The sequence below is a fragment of the Podarcis cretensis genome, assembly GCF_951804945.1.
Source record: "Podarcis cretensis genome assembly, chromosome: 1".
Lineage (NCBI taxonomy): Eukaryota > Metazoa > Chordata > Lepidosauria > Squamata > Lacertidae > Podarcis > Podarcis cretensis.
Window position 1 is genome coordinate 84,899,282 of NC_137170.1, and position 27,093 is coordinate 84,926,374.

Genomic DNA, 27,093 nt, shown 5'->3' on the forward strand with positions numbered 1-27,093 from the left:
ATATATTGCACTTATACCATTTTCAAACCTTTGACCTACCCCCATCCCATGGAGATTCTTCATGAACTTCCAAGAGATATTATCAAAGGCTTTCTCCGCGTCCACAAAGATTAGGACTGCCTTCGTATTAATATTTACAGTTAGCAGTTCCATAATGTCAATTATGTTCCTTACATTATCTGATAAGTGTCTTCCTGGGAGAAAGCCTGCCTGGTCCTTATGAATCTCCTCCATTAACACCCTCTTCAGTCTTTTTGCTAAAATGTCAGCAAATATTTTGTAATCCACATTAAGTAATGATATAGGGCGGTAGTTCTTGATCTGGTTTTTTTCAGTTTCAGTCTTTGGTATAAGTGTGATGAAAGCTTCTTTCCACGATTCAGGTGCCTTTTCCCCCTCTAATATTTCGTTACAAACCTCCTTAAGCAGCTGTATTAACCATTCTTTCAATGCTTTATAATATCTGGAGGTTAGTCCATCTGGTCCTGGAGATTTCCCTAGTTGCATGTTTTGAATGGCACCCTCCACTTCTTGATCTGTTATTTTCTCATTTAAAATCAACATACTTTGTTGCGAAATTTTTTGTAATCCATATTTCTTAAGAAAATCTTCTATGCCTCCTTCGTTTTCCGGCCCTTGTGCATATAATCTCCTGAAATAACTCTGAAAGCAGTTGCTAATCTCATTTGGTTTAAAGATGTTCTTTCCATCCACCTCCAAACTTGTGACTGTATTTAATTTCTGTCTCTTCTTCAATTGCCATGCTAGAAGTTTCCCACATTTGTCCGCTGATTCAAATGTCCTCTGTCTCATTTGCTTGATTTTCCATTCTATCTCCTGGTTCATCAATTCCATATATTGCATTTGATAGAACTTAATTTCTCTCAGAATTTCATGAGACTTTGGTTTAGACCTCAGTTTCTTTTCTCCTTCTTTTATTTTTTCCAGAATCTTATCCTTCCTTTCATTTTGTTTCTTTCTCTTTAAAGAGTTCTTTTGTATCAGAAAACTTCGCATCACGGCCTTGCTTGCGTCCCAAATCACTCTTTTCTCAACCTCTGTCCTCAGATTTATCTCAAAGTAGTCCTTCAAGGTTTTTTGGGCCTTTTTGTAAATCTCCACCTCTCTGAATAGGGTGTCATTCATTCTCCATCTGAAGGATCCAGCTGTTGTTAGTTTCATATGAGTGGTAGCAACTCTTGGGATTTATTTGTAGGTGAGTGGTTGATCAGGCACAGGTAACTGATTTTAGAAGAACTCTGATGATGCTTGGAGCATTTCTTCATTGTAGGGGTTGGATTAGATGATCCTTGGGGTTCCCCATCTCCCGTTCATTATGTGATACCTAGTGTCAGGCAGAAAACCCTTTTGTGACAAAAGTAGCACACAATTCTGTTGAGCAGGCTTTGGGGAAACTGGATCTTCAGATGTTGTTGGACTTGCAGCTCCAATCAACAACTAGCTAACGTGGCTAATGGTTGGATATTATAGGATTTGTAGCCCAGCAACATCTGGAGGGCCACAGGTTTTCCATCCCTGCCTTGGAAATACATTTTTTTCCATCAGTAATCAGGCTTGTTTCCTGATGGTGATGTAATCTTTCTCTCAGCAGCTCCAGTCAACCTAGCATGAGCTGTGATGGAGGCCAACCTGGATATAGCAGTCTACTGTCTCCTCCTGGCGTGAGTTATCTGCAGCACGGCAATTCCTCCACTGGGCTCTCTCCTTCCTGGCTCTCCTCTGTCTCAGGGGTATCTGCCACCTCTCTCCTTCCGGGCTCCCTCTCTGTAGGGTGCGTGTCTCCTTTCTCTACTAATGCTTCTCTTCAAGAAGAGATTGGTAGCCCAAGCAAACGATGCACTATCTTGCACTGCTATGGGGTGTCCCAGGCCATATTAGTTGCTTTTTCAGTAACTGGGTATGCCCTTGTCAAAATCCCATGGGTTGGCTTACCTAGGTGCCTTCAGTTTGAAAGATTCAGCCCCTAACCTCATGTGCAAGACATGGTGACATCGACTCTGAGGAAGTCTTCATTTTTCTACCTTGCATGGTACAGTTTTGAAAAATCCAGAGCATAATCTTGGCATTTGGTATAGCACATAGCGCTCTCACTAACAGTCCCAATACTGCCTTATGCTTTTGGAAGAGTTAGAAAATAAATGAGAAAAATGGATCTGTGACTCTTCAGCTCTTTAGAGAGCAAACTCTGGCCTAGGCTAGCTAGCTAGCCTGAGCCTAGCCCAGGCAAAGTGTGGAAGCCTAATGCAGAATACCAGGCCCTTAGCTGGAGGGAAGGGAGCAGCTGTGACTCAGAGAATACAATTTGGTGACCTACAAGGTATGTATGTATGAAGCAGATCCCAGCAGCTGGGCCTGTGGCCAACTAATCTAGCAGTGAAAGCACTATAACCTCTTGCTGCTTGTTCAGGGATGGGTGATGGTAATGATTAACTCCTTTTGCCTCTCCCAGAGGAGGAGGGGGGGCTATTGTGTGATCTACTTAGCTTAGTTCTTCACTTTTCTGAAGGCCTAGTTGGAGAGAAGGCAAGGTCCTGGGGTGGGGCATACAGCCTTGTTACTGCAACACTTTGAACGATTTCTTCAGCCTCTCTTTTCCCCTTCCTCCATTCTTTGAATTTCCTTTCCTTCTGGCTTCCTTCGGGCAGAAATATTGTTGGGGAGGGTCTCGTGGGGTCTTGTAGTGAAACCAGAACTTCCAAGACATGAAGGACAATCTCTAAGGTCTAGAAAAAGAGGGAAGAGGTTAGGATTGGAGGAGACATCCTGTATTCTTTGGGGCTGGAGGGGACAGATTAGGATGCTCGGGAAGGTTCCAGGGAGGGAGGAATCATATTTTAAAAACCCATTCTTCCCTTGTTTCTCTCCAGGTCTCTCTCCCCAAGACCTATCAACTCCTCACGAAGCTTTCTTCTCGAGTCACTCCTGGGTCCCCTGATGCCCCTGCTGAATCAGCCCAGTCCCCAGAGAGCCCACATTTTCCAGCAGATGTCCCAAGTGCTGAAGCTCAGCTTCCCCCAGGCTCTCCTGATGCACCTACTGAACCCCTCAGATCTCCTGTTAAGGTCTCCCTTGGTCATGCCCAGGCTCCAGGTTCCCCTCTTGCCCTATCTGATCCCTGCCCCCCAGGATCCCCCAGTGGTTTCCTAGGACACTCCTTGTCTTCAGGTCTTGGGGACCTTTCTGCAAGATGTGCTGGGCCATCTGCCAGTTTGACTCATCCTCCTGCTGAGCACAGCCTGGCACCCCCCTGTGGTCTCCGAGGAGTGTCGGAGTCCCCTGGCTCCCCGAGCACTCCTTCTGAGTACCGTGCTAGTTCTGATAAACCTCCTGGCTCTCCCTCTCATGCACAAGCCTCCCCCTTACTCTCCAGGGATAAGGATTCCCTCGACAATCAAGCACCAACATTACCATTTGAGGGTAAAGACCCCCAATTATCTCAACTGGTTCTACGGCGTGCCTCAGAAGGGGTGTTGCAACCACGGGGTAAAAAAATGGACAAGGAGGAGCTGGGAGGGTCTTTGGCTGTCTTGCCAAGAGGAGGGGACCCAGCTTTAGAGCAGGCTGCAGGGGGAGAGTCCAACTGGAGCTTGTCACAGTCCTTTGAATGGTCGTTCCCTAACCGGGCTCTTGAGTTTGGTGGAAGGAGACTGGGGTCTCCTCCAAGGTCTCCCATTGAGGAGGCTGATGATACTGGTCTCTTGGAGGCAGAATTGGATAGAGAGAGCCTCAGCCCCAAAGGGTCTTATAAGGAAAGAGGTTCAGAGGGCCAGAGAGGAGAGGAGACTGAGGCTTATGGGAGCTTGTTCTGCCACAGCAATTCCAGGAGTTCCCCAGGGATCAGGAGAAAGGCTGAGGACCAGCTGGAGTCCCCTTCAGCCCTTGAGATATCAGCACCTGGAGGTCCCTCAACTCTGAGGGAGCCTATTAGCCCCAAGCTCAAGGGCCCTATAGCAGCAGCAGAGGTTGGTTGTCAAGAGGAGCATGATGGTTTCTTACCCTTTGTCCCAACCCCTGAGGAAGGGGCTTTAAGGGCAATGGAGCCATTGCCAAGTGTAGAGCAGGCTGCCCCTCCTGCAGAGCCTTGCATCTTATTCTCTGAAGATGTCCAGGTGCGGACAGCTGCTTCCTGCCAAGAAGATGATGGTGCTGTAGGTCTGGCACGTGAAGGCAAGTTGGGGGTTGCTGAACCCGAAAGGAGGGCTGACCCTGATCCAGGTTCACACTGGCTTGATGAACTGCTGGCATCTCCTCCGCCTAGTGCTGATGACATAAAGAAGAGAAGTACGCCCAAGTCAGAAGACCCTACAGGACCGGAGGTAAAGGAACTGTATTTAGTGCGGGGATGGGTGGATGGCTGAAGACCACAAAACGGGTTGCAAGGAGACAGTTCAACTGGCTTCCTATTTCTAGTGCTTTTAGAACCTGGTAAGAAGGCATTAAATGGGCACAAGCATGGCTAGGTGAATGTGCATTCCTGCCCAGTTAAATAACAGAGACTGAACTTGTCTTTGGGAAGGGCGGGTCTTGGTTTTTAAGTAAACCGCAAAAGTGGCTGAACAGGTTAGATGGCTGCAGAGCGTGCAAAAGAGGAGGCTGAGCCAAAAGGTGCTGCTGCGTGGGTAATCCTCCATTCATCCTGGGTGGAGCAGCTTCCCTCACCTCCCTGAATCCAGCCTGCCCATACACATCAAAGTTACTTTTGTCTGTTTGATTGGCCCTCTTCGCCACCAAGAAATTGTGCCTTGAGCTCCAGCAGACTCAGGCTAAGAATGAATTGGTGCTCCTTAGTTTGGTAGGGCTCCATAGCTATGTAGCTACAAGGCACATCACTTAATGTACTGGGTTGTATGCCAAAACTAATATGCATACCTTGGTAGGCTCACGTGCTCTAGCGAACAAGAATTAACTGTTCATTAGGTGGTTATAATAGGGGGTGCTTCTGAAAGCCCAAAAGTCTCATGTTCTGATCAGGCTTGCAAGGGGGTTCTTTGCCAGTGAACAATTCAGTACCAGTGGCTACTAGTTTATTTTCCTGGCCATATAAGTACCTCTTTAATCTTCCTTGCATTCTACCAATATGGAACTTGCCAAAATTCCAAATTATTTTTGAAAACTAATTTTTAACAGGCACGTTTCAAGCTATAATTTCCTTACATAGAAAACACTTCTATGTAGGAAAATGAGCAAGCATGAAAAACCAAAGAAAGAATTGCCACCAGATCCCCCTCCATACACATTTACGTAAATAATTGTTTCTATACTAAATGCATGTAACTTGCTGCATCTACACATGAGTGGATGATTACCAAGTGCAGGCTTATCACTCTATGTATGGTCAATTTTTTTTTATTGTATATAGCCAAAGGCCTTTACAATGGATGACAGAGAATAAAAGGAAAACTTTCCTCTAAAATCATACATGTGGGTTTGAGATATTTTTCCATTTGGAGGAACTTTCTAAATGGAAGATTGCAGTGTTAGGAACATAGGAATCTGCCTTAGACTGAACCAAGACCATTGATCCCTCTAGTTCATGTCTAGTTTAGACCTGGGACCCATTTTTAGTTCAAACATGCTTTTGGGCATAAGCATCTTAATTTTTTACCACATATTTATAAGGTTGTGATGTAGTTGTTGAGCCCACCTTCAGTCATGTTGATCTGGTAGTAGATCTGGCCCATTTTTGAAGATATAATGGTCTACACTGACCAGCTGCTCTCCAAGGTTTGGGACAGGGATCTTTACTAGCCCAGTCTGTGAATGGCAGGGATTGAACCTAGCACTTTTACATGCAAAATGTGCTGCTACTCAGTAATGGCCCTTTCCTAAATTGTGCATGTTAAGTGAAATATATTCAAACTGTTTTTTTAAAAAAATAAATACAGGAAGGGCTTAGTGAATTTACATTTTCAGTTTCTGTCTTCTTAATGTATTTCTCATATTGGACTGTTGGGAGAAGGGACATCTTTACTAGATCAAATTCCCCACTAAATTTGGCTCACTGTCCCATGCCTTTCCAATGTTGCTTTATTTTCTTTGCCTTTCTTTATTAGGATCTTCTGGGATGGTCAAGGAAGGATCTTCACAGCGAGTTTGGCTTTGTAGAAGTTGATCGGTCTGCAACCTTTGGCATGGGTTGGGCTGCTGGTGTTGGCAAGGTAGTTTGGCCTGGTGAGACAGAGCAGGATCGAGAATTTGGCACTGGCCCACAGGAGTGGCTGAGCTCGTACAGTGATGCCAAAAGGCAGGATATGGAATTTGGTTCCAGCCAGAAAGTCTGGACCAGAGGAACACCATTGCAGGACAGTTCTAATCCAGGGCAAGAAGATTGGATCACTGCCTATGGCAGCAGCTGTGGTGACCAGAAGATTGAGGAGCCAGATTGGAGCAGCACATATAGCATCAGCACTGCTGAGTGTCAGGACCGAGAGCCATATGTGAGAAAACCAGGCTGGCCCAGACTCTGCAGTAATGAAGATGATCAGGAGAGCAACAGGTCTGCTGCTGAGAAAATGGGTTGGAGCAGCCCCTATCACGTTGGTGCTACTGAAAGAACTGACTGGCCCAATAAATACAGTGAAGAAAAGGACAGCTGTCCAGAACTGGAGGTTAACACAAAATCATCAGATGCGTTTAGCAAATACAATACTCACAGCCACCAGGATGCAGAGCTCAGTGCCAGGCATTTAGAGGGGCCCAGTGATCACAGTGCTGTCAATGTTGGCTCTCAGGATGCCACATCCAGTGCCAGCCAGTCAGGCTGGCCTAGTGATTCCAATGTTGACAGCAGGGCTAGCCCAGTGCAGTCAGAGTCCCATGCCAACCAGGTGGAGCAACCTAGTGAATATAGTGCCAATCATCCAGAATCCCAGGTTAGCATCCAACAGCGACTACGACCCAATACATATGGCTTTGATGATGGCAGCTGTCAGGAGTCTGAACTGAGTGTCAAACAGTCTGATTGGCCCAGCAGATATGTCATGGGTATTCCCCAAAGCCATGAGGGTGTGTTCAGTGCTGAAAAACCAGATGGAGCCAGTGAATATGATGATAATCAAACACGCTGGGAAAGAGAACTCAGCATTGCAAGCAGAAGCAGCACCACTGAATTTGAGGCTGGTGATCTGGAGTACTGTGCCCGGAAGCCAGTCTGGGCTGATGATTACAACCTTAGGGAATCTGATCTACAAGATAGTGATTTCCCCATTGCCACAAGAGAATGGGTCAGAGACACTGATCTCTCAGCAGCTAAACAAAATAACCAGTTAGGTGCTATAGGGAAGGACCGAGCTGGTAGTTTTGGTCCAATAGAGTTACCAAGTCTAAGTGTGACAGTGGATTTGGAGGAGACAGCTGGCAGCCTGGTAGGTCAGTCTAGAGACTTAATAGCAGTTGCTATGGATGAGCCTAGAGGAGTTGGAGAGGGGCAGCCTGAGTGGACTCAAGATCTTGGCCTCAGAGGTATGGATCTCTCAAAAGACTTGAAAGTTGGGACTCCAGATGCATCTGAAAAACCTACAGAGAAGCAGCTTCATTGGTTTCCTTCCTTGGGTCTGGAAACCTTGTCTGCTTCATCAGATGTAAGGACTGTGAATCCAGAGGAGACCAGAGAACCTGGTGTGGGACAAGCAGATTTGGCCTACAGATCTGGCACTGAAAGCATGGAAGTGTCTGATTTGAGGCCCAAGGCTTTGGATGGGGCTGAGGAAGTAGATCTAATACAGATGGACTGGACTGGTGCAACTGGGATAAAGCATAAGGACAGCAGCTATCAGTTTGGAGCGACACCTTTGGATGGTGATGAGATGGAGCATCCAAGAGCAGCTGGAGTCTCTGGAGAAAGGTAAAGGCTGTATCCTAATGTATTATAAGAAGGTTTGGATGTTTTCATGCTTCAGTTCACTTGGCCTCCAACAGGTGATGCTGTGCTGTGCAGTGCAGTGTGACAACAGACCTATGAGAGCTATCACAGTGGTATTGGAGGAAGAGGAGGAGATGAAGGCAGGTGGGTAGGTTGCCCAGGCGATCCGCAGAGGAATTGCCAGGACATCTTCCCAGCAGCTGTCCTGCTGCTGCCGCCACATCCATTGCTATTCACCTCACATCAGTGATGCCATTTCAGCCTCAGCAGTGTCAGACAACAAGGGAAGTGAAGCAGGTGACCTGCCCAAGTGAGTCATAGAGGAACAGTCGGGACCCCTTGAGCAGCTCCCCAGCATCTGTTGTGCTCTCTGCTTCCCCTCCTTCTTGCTTTGTACCACTGAGGCTTATACTGCATCATTAATGTGGGTCAGACGGGAGGGGGGTTGGTGAGTGAAGCAAGTGATGGCATAGCCCCATGTCTCTTAAGAAAGTTAGAATGGAAGTGGAAGGCTAAATGAATACAAGTGGACAATGGAATTGAAGTACTGATTTTGTTTTTGCATTGATTTCCTTTTGTAAATTCCTTTTGTAAGGTCAAAAGCACGGTTGCACACTTTTAATCGATTTGCAACCATTCCCTTTCACGCCAGTACCACATATTACTTTGTGTCTGTGGTGCACAGCTGCTGAGGTAGGCCTTACATCTACCTCTTGAAGCCAGAAATCTTTGTGGGAACCAGGATAGGCAACTTCTATGGCGCTGTAGTGTAGAAACACTGCTCAGGCAATGGAACTTCTTTCCCTCACTCCCTGTGTGGCCCCTAAATCTACTATGGGTTTTCCCCCAGTTCTCCATAGCAGATTTGGGGATGGCATGGGTCACATTTGGTGGTGTGGGAGAGGGAAGAAGAGAGAGAGAAGGTTCCATCCAACAAATAAAATCCTTGTGGTGATGGAACTTTAGCTCAACATATTAGTTGAATATGGCCCCGAGGTTTAGAAGCAACAACCATAGTGTGTAACTCTTGTTTCTTTGGTGAGAAAATCCAGTGATGCTCCACAGCTACCCTCCATCTGGTCATGACAGCGACTGCACACCCAGTAGCCATGATGTGCACTGTTTTGTTTTCCTAACTGTGGAAACACAGTAGAGTACTGTGGCTGTTGCAGAATGAAATCAGGCAGGTGGGGGGGGGCTGCAGCAGGTTACCTGGAGGTATATTTTTACTTTCCTTAGCTGACCAGGCAAATGCCTAATGATACAGCTGCTGTTCTGCAAGAGCTGTCACCTTTGCTGTCGTATGATCAGTTCCACTGTCTTGTCTTGGGTTGATGCCATGTTCAGCAGGAATGAGGAGAAGAGGACGGATTCTTTTATGAATTGCTTCTAGTGTTTGGCTTTCAATTAGCTGTCTTGCTTCAGCAACATCCTGTACCAGCAGCTCCCATGTCTTATGCACATAATTAGCACTCTCATTCAGTATGCTCTGAAGTCACAACCTCTTTGTTATGGGTGAAAATGAGTGACAGTATCTATAATTCTCTTTCCTATATTGTATTCTGTAAACATCTCTCTTCATCATCACTTGTTTCTCTTCAGCCTTGGATTTGCTGACTAGTATTTTTTTAAAAATGTTTCACTTCACTCTGTGCCCCCCATGCCTCTTGCTGTGGTCCCTCATTTACGCAATTTTCTCCTGTGGCCCCCTTGGAATATCCTGGGCCCCAGCATATAGCCCCTGGTTGTGAAACACTGCTCTAGACTGGAGTAGGAGTGCTTTGTCAGGATGTGAGGTGGCATTGCTCCTCCTTTGAACATGTGCTTTTGAGCACCTCTTTTTTGGCAATACATTCTCCACAACTAGGTACTTGAGAGACCAGCAGCAAGTATGGCTTAAGGATTGTGCTGATGTGGAAGTGGCACACTATTTCAGAGGTAGGAACAGGTCCCATAACTGAAGTAGGTCAGAAGGGGTTGGATCAGGCCCTTGTGGTCTCTTCCTGGAATGAAGTGGTAGCTATTCCCCCCCCCCACAAGCCCTCAAATACAGGATCCATACCTGTATTGCTTTCATTGGGGAAATAACATTTTTGATGACTGTCCAGCTTTTTTGAAATGCAAAACAGAGTAGGAGTAGCAGACCGCACAAACCCCTGTCACCTTTCTCCCACTTTCCTAAATATGAAACATTTTTATTTTTATACAGCTAATGCTGTTGTCATGTTTCTATCACTTTCTGTGGGTTATAACCAGCATCTTTCTGTTCTATCATTTGAGGAACTCATGTCACTGCTTGGAATAAGACTTCCAGATTGTGAGCTCTTTTAATGCGAAGTCATCAAATTGGATTGTGATTATGGAAAGCAAAAGGGACAAGAAAGATAGTTTGCAGTGCTGCACTTTTTAAGCTAACCATGAAACAGGGGCAAACTATTATTTATTAGTCACCATTATGCTGGAGCCGCAAGTGGCCAACAGTGAAAATTAAGTATATTAAATTTAATCAAGTACAGCAGCAAAAATGAACCATAGCAAACAAACAGTCTAAATGCTAAACTCCTCTTGAGCATAAGCCTCATTGTCATCAAGTTTATCAAAACAAAACAAAATAATGTTAAAAGCACTGATTGGTAACATATGTTGAAAATGTTGAAAGGCCTGGGGAAAGAACTGAAGTTTTCTCATCGTGCCCTCCATATATGTGTAGAAATTGGGAAGAATTGGGTCAGTTTTAATCTCAAATAACTGATTGCCATCATCTTGTCCTTTTAACCTAATGAAAATGGATTGTTATAGAGATGGCCTTGGCAACTGTAGAGAGAATTCAAGGAGAACAACAAGGTGTGACTTTCAATGTCATGCACACAGCCATTTTAAAAGGTGCAGGTTTCACTCAAGGACTCTTCTTAGCTAAATGATGTGCCTTCTGATTTGGCTAAAATGGGGGATGGAGAGAATAGACGGTACAGCCAAGGTCACCCAGTGAACATCATGGCTGAGCATGGATATTAATTTGGGGCTCCCTAGTCCAAGCCTAGCATGCTGCCTTTCTCTGATGTGGAATCCTTCTCATGTGCATGCCTAGTCATACTCTTTGTTTTGAAGCTGCCTCTGCCTGTTTTGGTTGCTGCGTAACTTCCAAACAAAGGCTTTCTTGTATATTGGGTAATTTTGTACACTTGACACCCTTAAGCCATGCATGGAGTGATTGAATCTCTCTGCTAATCCCTGCAACTCAAAATGAGAAACCAGGAAGTATCACCATCCAAACCAGTGTAAATGGAATGAAAATTAATTAATGTGTCGTATCTTGGGTACTCCCCCTCTTCATACTTACATTCTTCAGGCCACAGAGGGAACAGAATGCAGCGGTGCCTAGCAGCTCACTGAAGTTGATTAAGGCTATAATCCTATTGTCCAGTTTGCATGTAGCAGCCATGCTCTGAAATGAACTATAGCTTATCTTAAACAAGCAGTATACTTGTACATGGTGGTCGGATTGTGACCTCTGTGTTTGTCCTTTTTCAGAAGCAAATCATTTCTGGCTTAGCACTGCATGCAAACTGGTACTCATGGTTTGTTTCCCACTAAACAAACCGCAAGTGGCAAACCAAAGACAAACCTTGATTTCTTACTCATGGTTTGTTTGAAAACAAAAACATGGGGTCATGGTAAACCGTAATTTTAGGCTATGGTTTACCATTACATGCTAACCAGGACTATGTGTCTTATGTGAGAGCAAGCCTCATTGAACAGAATGGGACTTAATTCTCAGTAAGCATGCATATAAAGGTAAAGGTACCCCTGCCCGTACGGGCCAGTCTTGCCAGACTCTGGGGTTGTGCGCCCATCTCACTTAAGAGGCCAGGGGCCAGCGCTGTCCGGAGACACTTCCGGGTCACGTGGCCAGCGTGACATCGCTGCTCTGGCGAGCCAGAGCCGCACACGGAAACACCGTTTACCTTCCCGCTGGTAAGCGGTCCCTATTTATCTACTTGCACCCGGAGGTGCTTTCGAACTGCTAGGTTGGCAGGCACTGGGACCGAGCAGCGGGAGCGCACCCCGCCGCAGGGATTCGAACCGCCGACCTTTCGATCGGCAAGCCCTAGGCGCTGAGGCTTTAACCCACAGCGCCACCTGCGTCCCTATAAGCATGCATAGGATTGTTCTTTTAGAGTTGCCCTTAAGGGAATGTAAAACCAGGGAGGTTGTGAAGCCAGGGTTTTTGCAGGCTGTGGGTTGTAAATTGGGCAGACAAGTCATAACGGCAGCCGTTGGCCTGAGGAATCTGTAGTCTGTGGGGTAGCTACAGTTACATATCCCACACTCCTCATTACAGTCCAGCTTTTTGAAATGGTTATATAGTATAGCCTGTATTTATTTTGGCAGTCGGGAAATGTGCAGGTTTATCTTTCTTCCTGTCTTCTCTAATGCAAACTGTTGCTGCCTTGGATCACATGAGCTTCCACCTGCGTTGTGAAGTGGATATCCCTACGATGATTGTACCATGTGGCTTAAGCGTAGGGTCATGATTTGAGTTCTCTTTGAGGTATTTGTACTCTTTGACCATTGGCAATTGTAGGTTTGAATCCTCTGTTGTGGGTTTGTCCATCTCTGATGCCTCCTTAGGCCTGCATCATGTTTGTAAGGTATTCATTCTCCCTTTGGCTGTTGAGTCCTGACCTTCACATACCGTCATTTCTTTTGTACAGTGAGGAGAAAAACGGCTTTGGGATGATTAGGAGATATGGAGATGCTTGGAGTTGGGGAGGGGGAATTTTTCTAGGATAGTGAGAGCCCTGTTGATAAGAATTAAGAAGAACCTTACCCTAACGTTCATTATCTGACATCCAAGCAGAAAATTCCGTAGTGAGCGACTCTCCAGCCCCAGCTGCCTGCAGGAAGACATGGTTTCCAATAGTGCTGTCAAAGAGGTGGCCCAGCAGAAGAGACCTGCCTCCTTCCACAGCTGCCATTCAGAAGAAGAGAGGATACTGCGCAGCTTGCGTAATAACCAGGGGGCTCTTGCTGAAAGGGCTGAAGGACTGCCTTTCTCAGCAAAGGAGGATGGAAAAGCTTTGTCTGCTGCAGATGGTGGGGACAGCCAGTTAGACAGTGGAAATGGGAGTCAGCTACCCGTGGACCTGAGAGTGTTGAATCATCCAGAGCAAAATGGAAGTCAAGCTGCACAGCCCATATCACAGAAGGCTCCTGCTTCAGAGGGAGCTATTGCTCCTGAAGGGGAGAACTTCATCTTCTTAGAGGTAAGTAGTACTTAAGATGTTTCTGAGGTACCTGCTTGACCCCTGAGCCTTCTCTGCAAGATAAGGGTTTATACGTGCACAGCAATTCTAAGGTTTGAGGGGCTTTTACATTACATTTAAATGCGTAAACATGGGTTCCTAATGCTTTCTTTCAGGCAAATGCTCCATTTCAGACCTGCTTTACAAAGGGTTTTGTCATCTTCTATAATTGCTTCTGGATTGAGAGGGATCGCTAAGTCAGTAGAGCGTGAGGCTGTTTATCTCAGGGCCATGGGTTTGAGCCCCACGTTGGGCAAAAGATGTTGCATTGCAGGGGGTTGGACTAGATGACCCTCATGGTCCCTTCCAATGACAATTCCATGATTCTGTGATTCTATGTATAAAGAATAGCTCATAACCTTGCCTTTTTTGGCTGTATTTTGGTGGCTGACTCCAGATAATATTTCAGGCTTCACAAGTTGACTCATGAGTCATGAGTCCTCCAACAAACAGCTTATGTCTTGCTGCTGAAGTAGAAATAAGCTGGAAGACTAGAGAGTGAGAAGAGAAATCTAAATCCTTTTTCTAATATTGCCATTTCAGTTGGGCAACCTTGAACCAAAGTTATTTGTGTCCCTTGATTTTCATGCAAGCTGTAAATCATTTGTAGGAAAGGTTTCAGCCAACCACCCATGCCAGTCTGCCCAGAAGCCTTCCCACACAGCCTGGTGATGCCCTTGTGTTGTGCTACATGGACAGAGCTAGTGTGTCCAGGCTTTTGGTAAGCAGCTTCATCCCGCACTTTAGACTTGAGTGACATCCCAGGACAATGTAAGCAGCCTGATGCAGTGCAATCTGGTTGGAAAAATTCATAAGCTGTTCTCCTTGCCTTCCTCTACTCATAGCTGTTAGTCGTTCACCTAAAATTTAGAAGGTGAGCCAACCATGGAAGAGTATTTGGGTCAGGAAATAGAAGAAAACCGACACATATTAACAGTTTTTAATGAAAGAGGTAGTAAAGGTAAAGGTACCCCTGCCCGTACGGGCCAGTCTTGACAGACTCTAGGGTTGTGTGCTCATCTCACTCTAGAGGCCGGGAGCCAGCGCTGTCCGCAGACACTTCCGGGTCACGTGGCCAGCGTGACGAAGCTGCTCTGGCGAACCGGCACCAGAGCAGCACACGGAAACGCCGTTTACCTTCCCGCTATAAAGCGGTCCCTATTTATCTACTTGCACCCGGGGGTGCTTTCGAACTGCTAGGTGGGCAGGAGCTGGGACCGAACAACGGGAGCTCACCCTGCCGCGGGGATTCGAACCGCCGACCATGCGATCGGCAAGTCCTTGTCAGAATTCAGGCTCGGTCAGAGGTATGTGCCTATCTGTCCAGGCACCGGCTGAATTCCTTTGACCTCCCTCCGGCGACTCCCGGCAGTAAAAACACACGAGGTCCGTTCCGGCGATTTTCCTCAGGCTGTGAGAAAAACACACCAAACTGCTTCTCCTCCTCCCTGCTCTCCAGCATATCCCCAGGGAGGGGAATCAGACTCAGACAGAAATGTATCTACATGTTTTATTCCTGTCTTCAGCAGTCATATAGAGAAAACATGTCTGCTCTCACCAACAAACAGAGAGAAACTCCAAACTCCACCCATGTACATCCTGTACAGGTCATATGACACACACACTGAGCTAACATCCGGTGCTCAGTACAGAATGGACTGCCCCTTTGTTTCCATGGCAACAGTCACATACTTCCTGTTTGGCTTTCCAGCCACAAGCAGCAGACTTGGCTGCTATAGCCTTTGCTTGCTGCTGCATTGCTGCTTTAGAATAACAGTCCTAGGCACTGAGGTTTTACCCACAGCGCCACCCGCGTCCCTTTTAATGAAAGAACAAGTTGTTAATGGTTGAGCTCAGGCTTTGTGGGAATATGTGGATGCTTTGCTAGCTGTGGTCCTGCAAGCTGTGCATGTCGCTGAAAAGTGTATGAAGTACTCTTCAGTTTCTGCTCCTTGGAGGAACTGAAGCTGAGAAGGATCTATGGGGACACTCTGGGTGTTGCTGTGCATTCATTGAGGGAGAAATGTGTTTCTCTGATCCCTTTGTTCTCCTCTTCTGTATGCTTTCAGGATACAGAGGTTCTTGACAACACTGTGTATCGCGACCGTGTTAATTTGGGCCGTAAGCGAGGTCATCGTGCACCAGCCACCCGGTCTGGAGGGGCTCTTTCCGAGAACGACGGAGACAATTGGATGTTCAGAGATTCCACAGGTAGGATGGAGCGTTGCATGCTGGGCCTGGCATGTAGCCTTCATTGGTGTATTCCCAACACCTGTTACTGAAGCGATTTTGGATGTGTTATCTCTTTGTGTCTTTCTTGGTTATGTCATTTTGTGCGTGGCTTATTTTGTTAACTTACATTCTTGCCTTTCTTCACAAAAAGCTCTAGGCAGCTTGCATATGATTCCCAGGCAGCGTTCACTACAGAGGCACTGATTAGGGTTAGGCCATCTTAAGGTAGTTTATATTATGCTACAATCTAGAGCTTGCAGTCCAGAATTTGACAGAGCGAAGAGGGGATAACCAAAGCAGCAGTATGTGGTTGCTTCAGTTACATGTGCTTAGGCTTTGTTAATAGGCTTAGCAGATGTGCCACATACAGCATGACTTGGTGTGACAAAAGTTTCCAACAGGAGTGTCCTAGGTTGCCTGTCATTGCTGCTTTCTAGGCACTGCACTTTAGATGATGTCATTTTTTTCCTCCTGTTGGGGGCATGGATTAAAATGCGTCACATGGTGTCAGCATGGGTTCTTCTGCATTAAGGTATTGCCATTTTCTTCCCTGTTTAGAGCCTCGAATAGTTTCTGCGGTCTCTGATGAAGAAGCCCCAGAGGAACCAAGGAGCAGGAAGTCACGAACATCTCCACTGTCAAAGGGGGTAAAGGTCCCTCTCTTCCCAGGGCTGAACCCATCGGCATTGAAGGTAGCACCTGGAAAGGGGTTGGGGACAGGATAAAGAATGACACAATGTTAACAAATATGGGTTGGCTCTTAGAAACTGAGTGGCCTTTGCTATCAGATAGTGGAATGTTCTATGTTAGAATTCCAAGTTGAAATCAAAGTACTGAATGAAAGGAGGGGGGAGAAAAACTCATGGAGAGTGAGACAGTCAATGCTTCCAAGTCATGGTGGATAAACATTACTTCCATCATGCCACTGAACATCATTTGCTGAGGATCACCAATGGTAGAATGCTATTGCACTCATATTTGACAGGCATCTGGTTAGCTACTATGACAAACCAGGATGCTGGACTAAATAGCTGATAAACCTCTGGCCTATAGGCGGCCAGGGGTTTCAGGGGTTCAGGAAGGGGATTGCATTGAAATCCTACTAAAATGGTGTGTGGGGGGGGAATTGTTTTAGCAGGAGTTTGTGAACCCATTGTGATAAGGAAGGGAAGTGTATTCATTGAAACCCCTGCTAAAATGAAAGGACGAAAAACCTTTGCTTTAGCAGTAGGTTCAATGCAAATCTCCTGTTATAAAAAGGTGTTGGCATTGAAAGCCCTGCTAAAACAAAACGTTTTTCACTGTTTTAGTGAGGTGATTGACAAATGGGTGGCCTTGCAAGGCTTGTTTTGGCCCACAGGGTTAGTTGTGTCCAGTTTGGCTTGCAAGGCAATCCTGGCCCATGGAGCCAAAAACTTCCACACACTTGAGATAGGTCTTTGCTTTGTCAGAGGAGATTACTATCTAACCTCCAGCCCCTGATGGTAAAGGAAGTGCAGGGGCAGTTATGAGAAAAAGCAGAAAATTGCCAATGAAAGATCAGGGAGTAGGACAACTCTAAGCAAATGTTAGGTGTTTTCCTAAATGCCTGTTTTTGTAAATCTGTTGTCCTCAATCCTAGGCCAAGTTGCGAGGCCGAAACCGTTCTGCTGAGGAAGGGGATCCACAAAGTGAGGCCAAGGAAACCCATGTTCAGCGCTCTAAATCGTGCAAGATTGCCAACATCACTGGGAAGCCTCTGGTGCTGCCACCCAAACCAGAGAAATCCTCAGGGTAGGTGTGTGGTGGTGGAAAATAACATGTGTTGGTATGTTGGTGGTGGTTATCCTGCTTGCTGCAGAACGCGAGTGTGCTGCAGCTCTTTCTGGCAACTATAGCAGAAGAAAGGCAGCAGCCAACAATACACAGGAAATTAGGATAAAATCATATATACTATCAGTGTTCTCAATTCTCCAAGTGCCATTGCTTATGTAGTCAGAACATCACCACCCATGCACAAGAGGCAGCACCCCAGGTTTGCAGAAGTACAAAAAATCATGAAGGAAGAAACCTTTTTGAGGGGAATGCCTCCTTCCCCAAAAAACATCCCATTGAGAACTAAGTGTGCTTAATGAGTACAGAATGTTCCTTGACTAGGGAAAACCAGGGATGGGGAAGAATGAAATGGAACAGCTGGAATCCCAAATGAAGGGCATTTGTTCAATCTTATGGACTTTGCTGGCCTATTGTTGGTCAGTTACAGGTGTCTGTATACCATGTGCCCCTCTAAGTCATGGGTGGGCAATTATGGTCCTCTGTATGTTATCAGACTGAAACTCCCATTGTCCCTGACCGCTGGTCATGCTGGCTGGGGCTGAGGAGAGTTGCAGTCCATCCACATCTGGAAGACCACAAGTTCTACTCCCCTGCCCCACCTTCTCTGCTCTGAACAATGCATAGTCATTCTTAGTTGGTGGAATGTTTTGTCTTTTTAGTGCTGGCATCGAATGAGACTCTGGCATGCCAACTAGTCAAGACATCTTAGTGGTTGGCATTCAGCTAGAGGGGAAGGGACAAAGGCATTTTGGGTTAAAACTCTTACCTGATGCAGACTCATGGCCTTTCCCTCCTCTTCTCTCTCTCCCCACTGTTGCTTTTTGAACATCCAGCCTGATAAAGAGTTCTGGGCAACTTGAAAGCTTGTCTGCTGTTTTGTGACATTTTTGGTTGGCCTAATAAAAGTATTGTCCTAAAACAGATTTTGGAGTTCAGTGATGTGTTCCCAGCAAATGACCTCATGGGATTTTCTCATTTTTAAAGTAAACTTTGCAGTTGTCTGCTCCCTCTTTGAGCATTCAAAAACTAATGTTACAAAAAGTTTGAAACTGGATGTACTCTTACTTTTGGAATTGCCTTCTCCCATGAGAACCTGCGCAGGAATCCTGTTCTGCTACAGAGGCCCTCTACTATATTCACTTGCTGTTAGAGATACAACTAACAGGCTGATGTCTGTCTGTGTGTGTGTGTGTGTGTGTGAAAGAAAGAGAGAGAGAGAAAGAAAGAGCGAGAGAGAGAAAGCCTTCTCTGTTGTGGTGTCCACATTAAGGAACAGCCTGCCTAGGGAGATGCACTTGACTTCCTCATTGCTTGCCCTTCAGCAAGCAGTGAAGAACATCTTATTCCAGCAGGTGCTCACTTAACCTGGCCTCTCTCCATGATGTTTTAATTGTTGTTTTCAACTGTTGTCTTACTGGTTTGTATTTATGATTTGTATTTTATGACTGTAGCCGTGGTCTTGTTGTAAGCTGCCTTAGTCCACTTCTGTGAGCAAAGGCAGGTAGAAGTAACTGAAATAAATGAGAAACATAATAAATATATAATTCTGGGGCAAACTTTGTTACTTAGTGTTGTGATTTTGGGTTCTGCCATGGGTCACAGCGCTACCTGCTCCTTCAGGCTTCCTGCCCACAACTCATGAGAGATATTAGATTGGGGGGGGGGGGATTAGTGGTGCAGGGCTCTTAGATCCTGTTCTCTGCACTCTGCCTCCTTGCCTGTGTAGTGTTGGAGGGGTTGGAAAATTGTATACAGTGGCATGTCTGTGTGGCTGCATGCTGAGCGTTGGTATTCAAACTATTTCTTAGCATCCAGGTCCATCATTTTGCCTCTGGAATGTGGGTAACCCATTTTTTTTTCCTATCGTAGTTCCACCTTTTGCTTTTAACCATTTCCTGACTCCCCTAGGTCAGAAACATCCTCACCCAATTGGCTGCAAGTCCTGAAGTTGAAAAAGAAGAAGTCTTGAAATAAAAACATTCAGGCAAGTTTCTCTTCTCAGATGCAGGGCTTAAGTCTAGCTTTCCAAATGGGCATCTGATCCCTAATATTTGTGCAAGTGGGATCATCATTGCTTTCCAAGTGCACTACATTCAGCACAGCTGGCCATTTTTGTTCTGCAGCTGCAAGAAAAGTTTGTTGGAATTTTGGCAGTTTGTCAAGCATGCTCACAGAAAAATGTCTGTGGCTGTTGTACATCAAGCATTAAGACCTCTGAATTGTTATCTGAGAGAAGAGGATGAGGTATTTAGGCCTCCTGGAAGTTGAAGCACTCTTCATAGTAGATGTCAGTTGGACAGAGTTATAAGAGTGGCCATTAAATCTCTTCCCTGCTAGTATTCATATACCCCAAATTCTCTTCCGTGAGCTCTCACTGAAGTCTTGCCCAGATTGCACTCAGCAGCTTCAGGCTGCTTATGTTAGCACATAAGTGTGATTTCAAATACAATGCTTTTCAGTACACATTTATTTTTGTTGTGTTTGTGTGGGTGGGGATAGGGAGCTTGGGGAATCCTCCTGTCCTTTTTGACCTTTCCATTTACCACTCTGGTAATGTATACTGGGTTAATCCTGGTACTACAGTGGTGCCCCGCAAGACGAATGCCTCGCAAGACGGAAAACCCGCTAGACGAAAGGGTTTTCTGTTTTGGAGGTGCTTCGCAAAACGAATTTCTTATGGGCTTGCTTCGCAAGACGAAAATGTCTTGCGAGTTCCTGCGGGGTTTTTTTTCCTCCCCCCCCTTTTTCTAAGCCGCTAAGCTGCTTATCTGCTTATCCGCTAAGCCGATAAGCCGCTAAAAGCCGCTAATAGCGCTAAGCCGCTAAGCCGTCAATGGGCTTGCTTCGCAAGACGAAAAAACTCGCGGAACGGATTAATTTCGTCTTGTGAGGCACCACTGTATAAGGACAAAGCTATAGTTAGTAGAACTGCATGAGCCCAGAAGGCTGCACTAGTGGATTACCTGTGCTTGCATTGTGGTAATTGGCACTCTGGAATCCTACATATGTGAATTATCATGCATGTTCATGATAATCATGCTCTTGCCTAGCTGTTTGTAATCCCAAAGCCAGCTGCAGTAAAGGAGCCTAAAACATTTGCCATCTGTCAGAGGTCCATTGCAGTTAATGTAAAGTGACATGACCATCACAGGATGATTGATGTGCTTTGATTCCTGTGTAAATGGTATGTGCATATTGTAGGTGAGGAAACTAGCTGCCAGGCTGAAGAAGTGCGACTGGTATAGAGCAATTCCCAATGAGTGCTGCACTGGTTGACCTGGGAATTGTTGCAAAAACAACAGTCTTCCGTCACCTTCAAGACTTACATGTTTATCAAGGCACAAATGTTTGTAGACTAGACTCCATTTTGTCAGATGCATGACATATTGTCCTAAGTAGGTGCATGCATGCAATATATGCAGATGTGCGCTTTTGGGCTGCGTGGGTGTATGAGGATAGAAGCAAATGAAATGCAAAAAGGTATTGCACAGAATGAATGCTAGTCTACAAAAGTTTAGGTCATAATACATTTGTTACTCTTTGGGCTGTCTTTGCTGCACCAGACTACCATTATTCCAGGAACTAGAGTAGCATTCTAGCAGCTGGAACCACATGTGGCGGGAAACATCCTGTGTCTGCAACTTGCAGGTTATTCTAGGAACTTTTTGCCACCTAGTGGGCAATGCTGCACATGACTTCCCGTTTATTTTGGTTGGGGAAATGGAAGATTGGTTCCTTGGGAATTCTAATTGAAAGAGAACTGAAGACGGAATTTGGCATACTAAATAACTATGCAGTTACAAAAGGTCACCTTGATTTGAACGTGCTGCTCCAAAGGGTGTGTAGGCTTGTGTGGGAGACTAAGCCTTTAACATGTTTTGCCCATGAGCCAAAGTTGGGCGGTGATGCATAAATCTGTAGGTGGGATTCCTGCACTATAGCAAATAAGCCTGCCAAGCTTTGTAATTCCTGTCATATTCTTCTTTTTGTTGCAGGTGTTGCTCTCCTGCTACTGGGGCCCTGACAGCTGAAGTTCCAGTGAGCTGTTCACGGGTGGGAGGCAGCATGTTGGGTCTGGAGCCAGAATCCCCACCTAACAACTTAGAGGGATTGGGGTGGGGTGGGGTGGGGGGAGGTGGGGAGGGGACAGGGAGGACGAGGCACATTTATGCACTTTGTATCACATTCAGTCACTCATGCATATGGCGGTCAGATGCTCTCTGCCGCTGTCCTGGCTGTTTTCTCCTTTTTTTCCTCCTTCTTATACCACATACATTTTTTATAAAGTATCTTTATTCTTTTTTTGTAACCAGTCAAGGAGCTTTTTGTTGGCCCCCTTTTCTTTCACCCCAAGGTAGGGAGGGAAGACAAAGAGGTGAGGCTTCTGCTTTCTCGGCTGCCATATAATGCATTTCAGACAAAAGAAGAATGGATTTCTCCCCCTTTGGCCACTTGAAACAAATAAAGGTTTTATGGTTAAGGAGGCACTGTGGTTCCCGCGTGCTTGTGTGTGATCCTCTGAGCTGTATCCTGAGCCAGCCTTGTTACTTGGCAACCTATTCTTTGAGAGGGGCAGACAAACAGGGGTTATAATAAAATGCTGGTGGTGAAATAATGTTTTGCTTTTTAGTGGATAAAAACAGGGCGCTTGTTCAATATAGTTTTACCTTTTTTTTTAATTGATTTTCAGTTTTTACTACTCATTGGCTTAGTCCTGTTGGGAATTGTATGATGAGTGTAAATATTAGAATATGAAACTTGGTTCATTAGCTAGGTTCAATATGAATCAATGTGGAGAATTTTAGTTCTGGGGAGAAACCCAACCGTACCTCTTGGTGGGTATCTTAATGCTGAAGATGTGCATGAAAAGATTCTGAGCTCTGAAAGTACATTCACCAGTCTTCTTGTCCTGTCCTATGTATGAGTAGTGAGCTCATTCTTGGTGTATTGATCATTGTGTATCTAAACTACACCACACATATACGGGAACCACAAGCACAAAAAATCCTTAGAAAAAAACTCAGAGTGCAAGTCCCAAAATGTTCCAGTTAGAACTGAGTATCTTCAGTGTGCTCAGGATGCTGGTTAGTGGGTGGGTATGGGGAGGAAAACCAGAAAGGGAGATGGAATGGAGTACATTTTAAGAGGGCAACGCAGGCTGAGCTGGACCCCTGAGCTGGAGCACTCCATCCACAATGCAACTTTTTTTGTTGCAAGTCCTACTTATACATACGTAATCCTCTCCAGGACTGAGGTAGCAAATAAACTCTTGGAGTGCTTAGATGTACAAGTGATGGCTTTAAAAATATATTTTTTAAAAAAGTCAGATAGCTTACATTACCCACGCAGGAGGGGCAAGATCTGTGGCTGATTCAGTCATGTAATCCCTAGTAAGTATGTGTGCTGATGGCACTGTAGGGGGAGATGAATCCAGGTTTGCTCTGCAGGGGGAAAAGCTTACACCAGATTTCCCCCCCTCCCTCTTTTATATACATCAGCACACATCCTCACTCCTCTTTAACTGGCTTTGTCTCATACCTCCTGAATCCCCAAAGAGCATTTGTGGTGGAGGGAATCTTCAACCTGTGAGTAGGCCTGTGAGGTTGTTTTAGGTGATCCTCTCCCACCTGTCCAACTCCTGACACCATTGTTCCTTTGCAGCCACAACTTGAATTCAACACCATCTAAATTAGGTGTCTTTCACCGGTTTTGCTACTTATGATAGAGGATGAAAGCACTTGCTCACTGCAGCTATATCAGAGCCATGATGAAAGTAGCGCTATGGGGAAATATGCGGTGTTCAGACACCACCAAATTCAAGCCACAGCTGCAAAGGCACAATCGAGAACTCACTTGAAGGCTTACAGCATTCTCCTAATTGTTCTTTTGTAGGCATGGCTTTACCTTTCCTCTGCCTGATGTCTGGTGATGGGCAGGTGGGTGTGGCTTGCCCACTTCCACCTTTGGAACAACAAATTCAGTCCTTGAGCCAAAAGTTGTTCCCCAGCCCTGATTCAGAACAGGTATAAGTCAGATCACAGTCACGATACAGCATGGGGTATTTAATGCAGTTAATTTCATTAGGAAGTACAACAACCCCATTTTACACCTGGCACTGTTACACAGAGACTTTTCACATGTTGCCTGTGCCAGAAGTGGATTGGCCACTCTCCAGTTTCATAGTAGCATCAGTTATGCAAGACAAGTATTTCTCAATCTTAAATGAGTCTGGGGTTCCTTTTGGACACATACTAGCTGGCCTTAACATGTAATTGTGCAAACATCCTCCTCTTCCTCCTAGATGACAGCTATGCAGGTGTGCATACAGCCAGTCTCCAAATTTAAATTGGTACCCCCTTCTCAGAACTCTTATGTGTCTCCCCACTCCCACCCGGTGGGATCTGCAAGCAACGAGGTGAGAATGACAGAAGCCATTCTTGAAGCAGGGGTCCTATAGTTTTCTTCTGGTATGGCTGTTGCACCATTGCTCACTATGGCCGGCAAATCAGCCAGCTTTACTAGTGGAACAGAGTATTGAACTTGAGCCCACAGTAGATTAGCAGCTTAGCTACAATATTTTCTGAAAAGAGGATTTATTCATTCTTGGATACAGGTTTACCAGGGAGGCACACTTTTGATTTTACACACCTCGATTTAACTACAGCACAATCTTGAAGTGCCTTTAACTTGATCCCATTTTCAAATGTTATAGTGTAATTATTATTATTATTATTTTGCTTTTCAAACATGCCATTGCACATGCGGGATTTGCCTGAAACTATTGTGCCTTGCACCCACCAGAGGGCACTGTGGCACCTTGTAAACTGGCAGCAGACATGTCTTGTTGCTTTGTGCATTCAGTTGCTACAGATGGACAGGAGAAGTGAAGGCAGTAAGAAACAGCAAGAGAGTAAAAGCAGTTCTACCACAGATGGAAAAAAATAATTATCTCACCACATGCATCCTGAACTGGGTTAAAATTGAGTGGGGCCACCAACATAATTCCATCTGTATGCAGAGTGGTCCAGCTCTATCCATGTGCACACTTGAATATGGTCAAAACACGATAACTTGCATTGGAAATCAAAGTGGAAAAAGAAGAATTACAGTACTGAAGTGCCAGTAAGGAAAACAATAAGATTGGGCTCTCTTGGCATCTACAAGATTTATGGCTGAAGAGAAAGATGTTTGGTCACTTCGAAATCTACATCATTTTTATTGAAGTATTTGGGAAAGCACATGCGATGTTTGCAAAAATTCAAATTTATATAAGTTTCCAGTATTCCTGCTTATGGATATGGTTAGTTGCAAGGGTTTCAGAAAAACGAGAGTGTTAAGTCTTAAATTGCCGTATTTTAAAATGAATGTTATTGCCTTAATAAAGCTTGAAAAATATTTTAAATACTTCACTTTCTTCCCCCTTGCCATCTTTTGAACAGACCTGGGTAAGCATGAAAATGCCTGAGAATGTTCCCCTGCTTTCCCCATCACTACAGATGTTGCAGATGCTCCTAAATCTTTCGGCTTGCACAAACATTCCACATTTTCAGTATTTGTTCTGTGTAAAGTATGTGTTATGTGTTTGGCAAGGAGTGGGGGGTGAAGAGGAGAGAGACGTGATGTGATGTCATGGTGTTTGTCTCATTTCAGTGTGGATTTGTGACTTGGATGCTGCCAAGCCCACTGTTGCTTTGCAATTGTCACACTACTCACCCACTCTTTACAGGGTATTTATACGATGCCATTAAATCATAGTCCTGTGTTCCCTCCTCTCCATGTTCTCCCCTCCCCCTGCCCAACAGCAGAAAATCTGGCTTTTTTGTTAAAAGAATGGAACAAAAGTTTGTTAAGAGCTCAGTTTTTATACGTGCAGTGTCATATGAAATGTGCAAGCTCAAGACCACACATATATATCCCCACACATTGTCACTATTATGTTTCTAGTCAGCATTGTGTTAGCTGCATTTCTAAAACTTTTTTTGGCTATTATATTTAATTACTGAAATATTTGCATAAGAGCGCTTAAACGAAAAACCATGTCTGTGCTAATAAAAACAAACAATTAAAAAACCAAGTTTCCAATCAGCGTCATTTCATCGTGTTTCATTCTCCCCTCCTGCTTCATATGGACATAAGCATACAATTGTGCATAAATTTGTTTTAGTGCAAATTAAAAACATGTTTGTTAAACTGGCAGGGAGGAAAATCTTGGAATTGCATGTTGAGATGATTTTTTCCCCTTTCCTGCCCATAAGGCTACGCTACACTAAAGAACACTTAGCACATTCATTTATATTATGATTATGGTGTAGATAATCTTACACTGTTGTTGGACTCCAGCTACCATCAGCTTCAGCCAGCATGGCCAGTGGCCAGGGATGATGGGAACTGCAGTCCAACAACATCTGGAGGGTCAATGGTTCCTCATTCCTGGTGGACAATGTCTGTTGCATCAGAGTCATAACTGCTTAATGATTTTTGTGTGCAAAATGGCTGATGAGAAGCAGCAAGCTTCCCTTGCCTATGCTAAGTTGAGACCCTTTTCATTTAGCTTTCAAAATTATTTAGAGACTACACTATAGCAATCTAGTGGAGAATGCAAACTGGCAAAATAGGGAAGAGTGATGTATCTCAGTTTTTGAGGGCTGTGCACAAATCCTCACCTGTGCTTGGGAGTGCAAAGCATCAAGTGCTGCCTCCCCTCACAATAGCAAGACCACATACCTTTGGAATTTCACTTCCCATTCTGTCCTGCATGCTTCAGCTGAGATTCCCGCATTGCAGGGGGCTGGACTGGATGACCCTATGAAATTCTGTTATTCTATCTGTTGTGCCAAGAAGGTCTATGGCACTCCAAGGATAATGGGCTTGGGGCCTTATTTACTTGTGCTGCAATGCCTACAGTGGATAGTCATTCAGCTCTGGATGGGAGGAAAGAGTTCTGTTATCTCCTTAAGCTGATCTGCATCCAAGCAGAGATTCTCCACTGCTCACATCCCCTCATTGTTACAGTGAGACACGCTATAAATACTTTGCTTACTGTATGCTGGCCCCAGCTCTCCTGTCCTTTCCTTCCTGTCTCCCTTCCATTTCCTGCCCCCCCTCCCAATCTCAGCCAGGCATCTTCTCCAACATCCAGGCGCACTTGCAGCACTGAGGGAAAAGGGACGGAAATAGACAGGCGAGTGGCAGCCGGCGCTTTGGAGGGAGGCCCCTGCAGCTGTTGCTACACATCTCCATCAATCGAAAGGAGCCTGGCTGACGTTTCCAGGCCTGACTGCAGAGAAGGGAATGTTCCAGCTAAACTGGTTGGCATTGTACCTCTGTGCCAGTAGCACATGCTTGTTGGCTCACTAGCCTAGCCCAGCACATCAAAACACTGACAGCAATCGAAGAAAGATATTTCTTTGACACAACATACATTTCTATTTATTCCAAGGAGTTCAAGGTAGTGGATAGGTGGTAGGTGAGACTGGGGTGATTGGCCCCATGCTCCCCAAATAGTTTCATGGCTGAGTGGGGACTTGAACCGCTACATCACACTGGCTGTCATTTAAAGCCCAATGGCTTCCCCCATAGAATCCTGGCAACTATATTTTACTAAGGGTGCTGGGAGCTGTAGCCCTACGAGAAGTAAATTTGAGTTTCCAGGAGTCTGGGTGCTTTAAATGTATGGTATGAGGGTAAGACTGTAGCTGTGTCCCCAACAAAGATGGAAGAGAGTGTAGGAGAGTTGTTTTTACAAAAGGCCAAATCTCTTAGAAGTTGAATCTTCCTTTGCATTTATTTATGGACCAGCCTTCCCCCAACCAGGTACCACCCTCCCTTGATGTTGTTGAACCAAACACTTATTCCCAT

The 27,093-nt window shown here is 45.2% G+C and overlaps 1 protein-coding gene across 5 annotated transcripts in view; it reads left to right on the forward strand.

Moving 5' to 3' along the window:
- Nucleotides 1-21,365, forward strand: part of TNKS1BP1 (tankyrase 1 binding protein 1) — a 32,277-nt gene extending 10,912 nt beyond the window's left edge. For 3 of the 5 annotated variants that reach the window (XM_079973204.1, XM_079973201.1, XM_079973205.1), the window contains exons 4-12: nt 1,610-1,682; nt 2,889-4,337; nt 6,075-7,864; nt 12,741-13,149; nt 15,258-15,399; nt 15,979-16,112; nt 17,042-17,193; nt 19,144-19,219; nt 21,231-21,365. In XM_079973204.1, the coding sequence (XP_079829330.1) occupies nt 1,610-1,682; nt 2,889-4,337; nt 6,075-7,864; nt 12,741-13,149; nt 15,258-15,399; nt 15,979-16,112; nt 17,042-17,193; nt 19,144-19,204 (4,210 nt within the window). In that variant the 3' untranslated portion in view covers nt 19,205-19,219; nt 21,231-21,365. The remainder of the gene's footprint in view (nt 1-1,609; nt 1,683-2,888; nt 4,338-6,074; nt 7,865-12,740; nt 13,150-15,257; nt 15,400-15,978; nt 16,113-17,041; nt 17,194-19,143; nt 19,220-21,230) is intronic. The other 2 variants (XM_079973202.1, XM_079973203.1) reach the window with 2 other exon arrangements.
- Nucleotides 21,366-27,093: the final 5,728 nt, after the last annotated feature.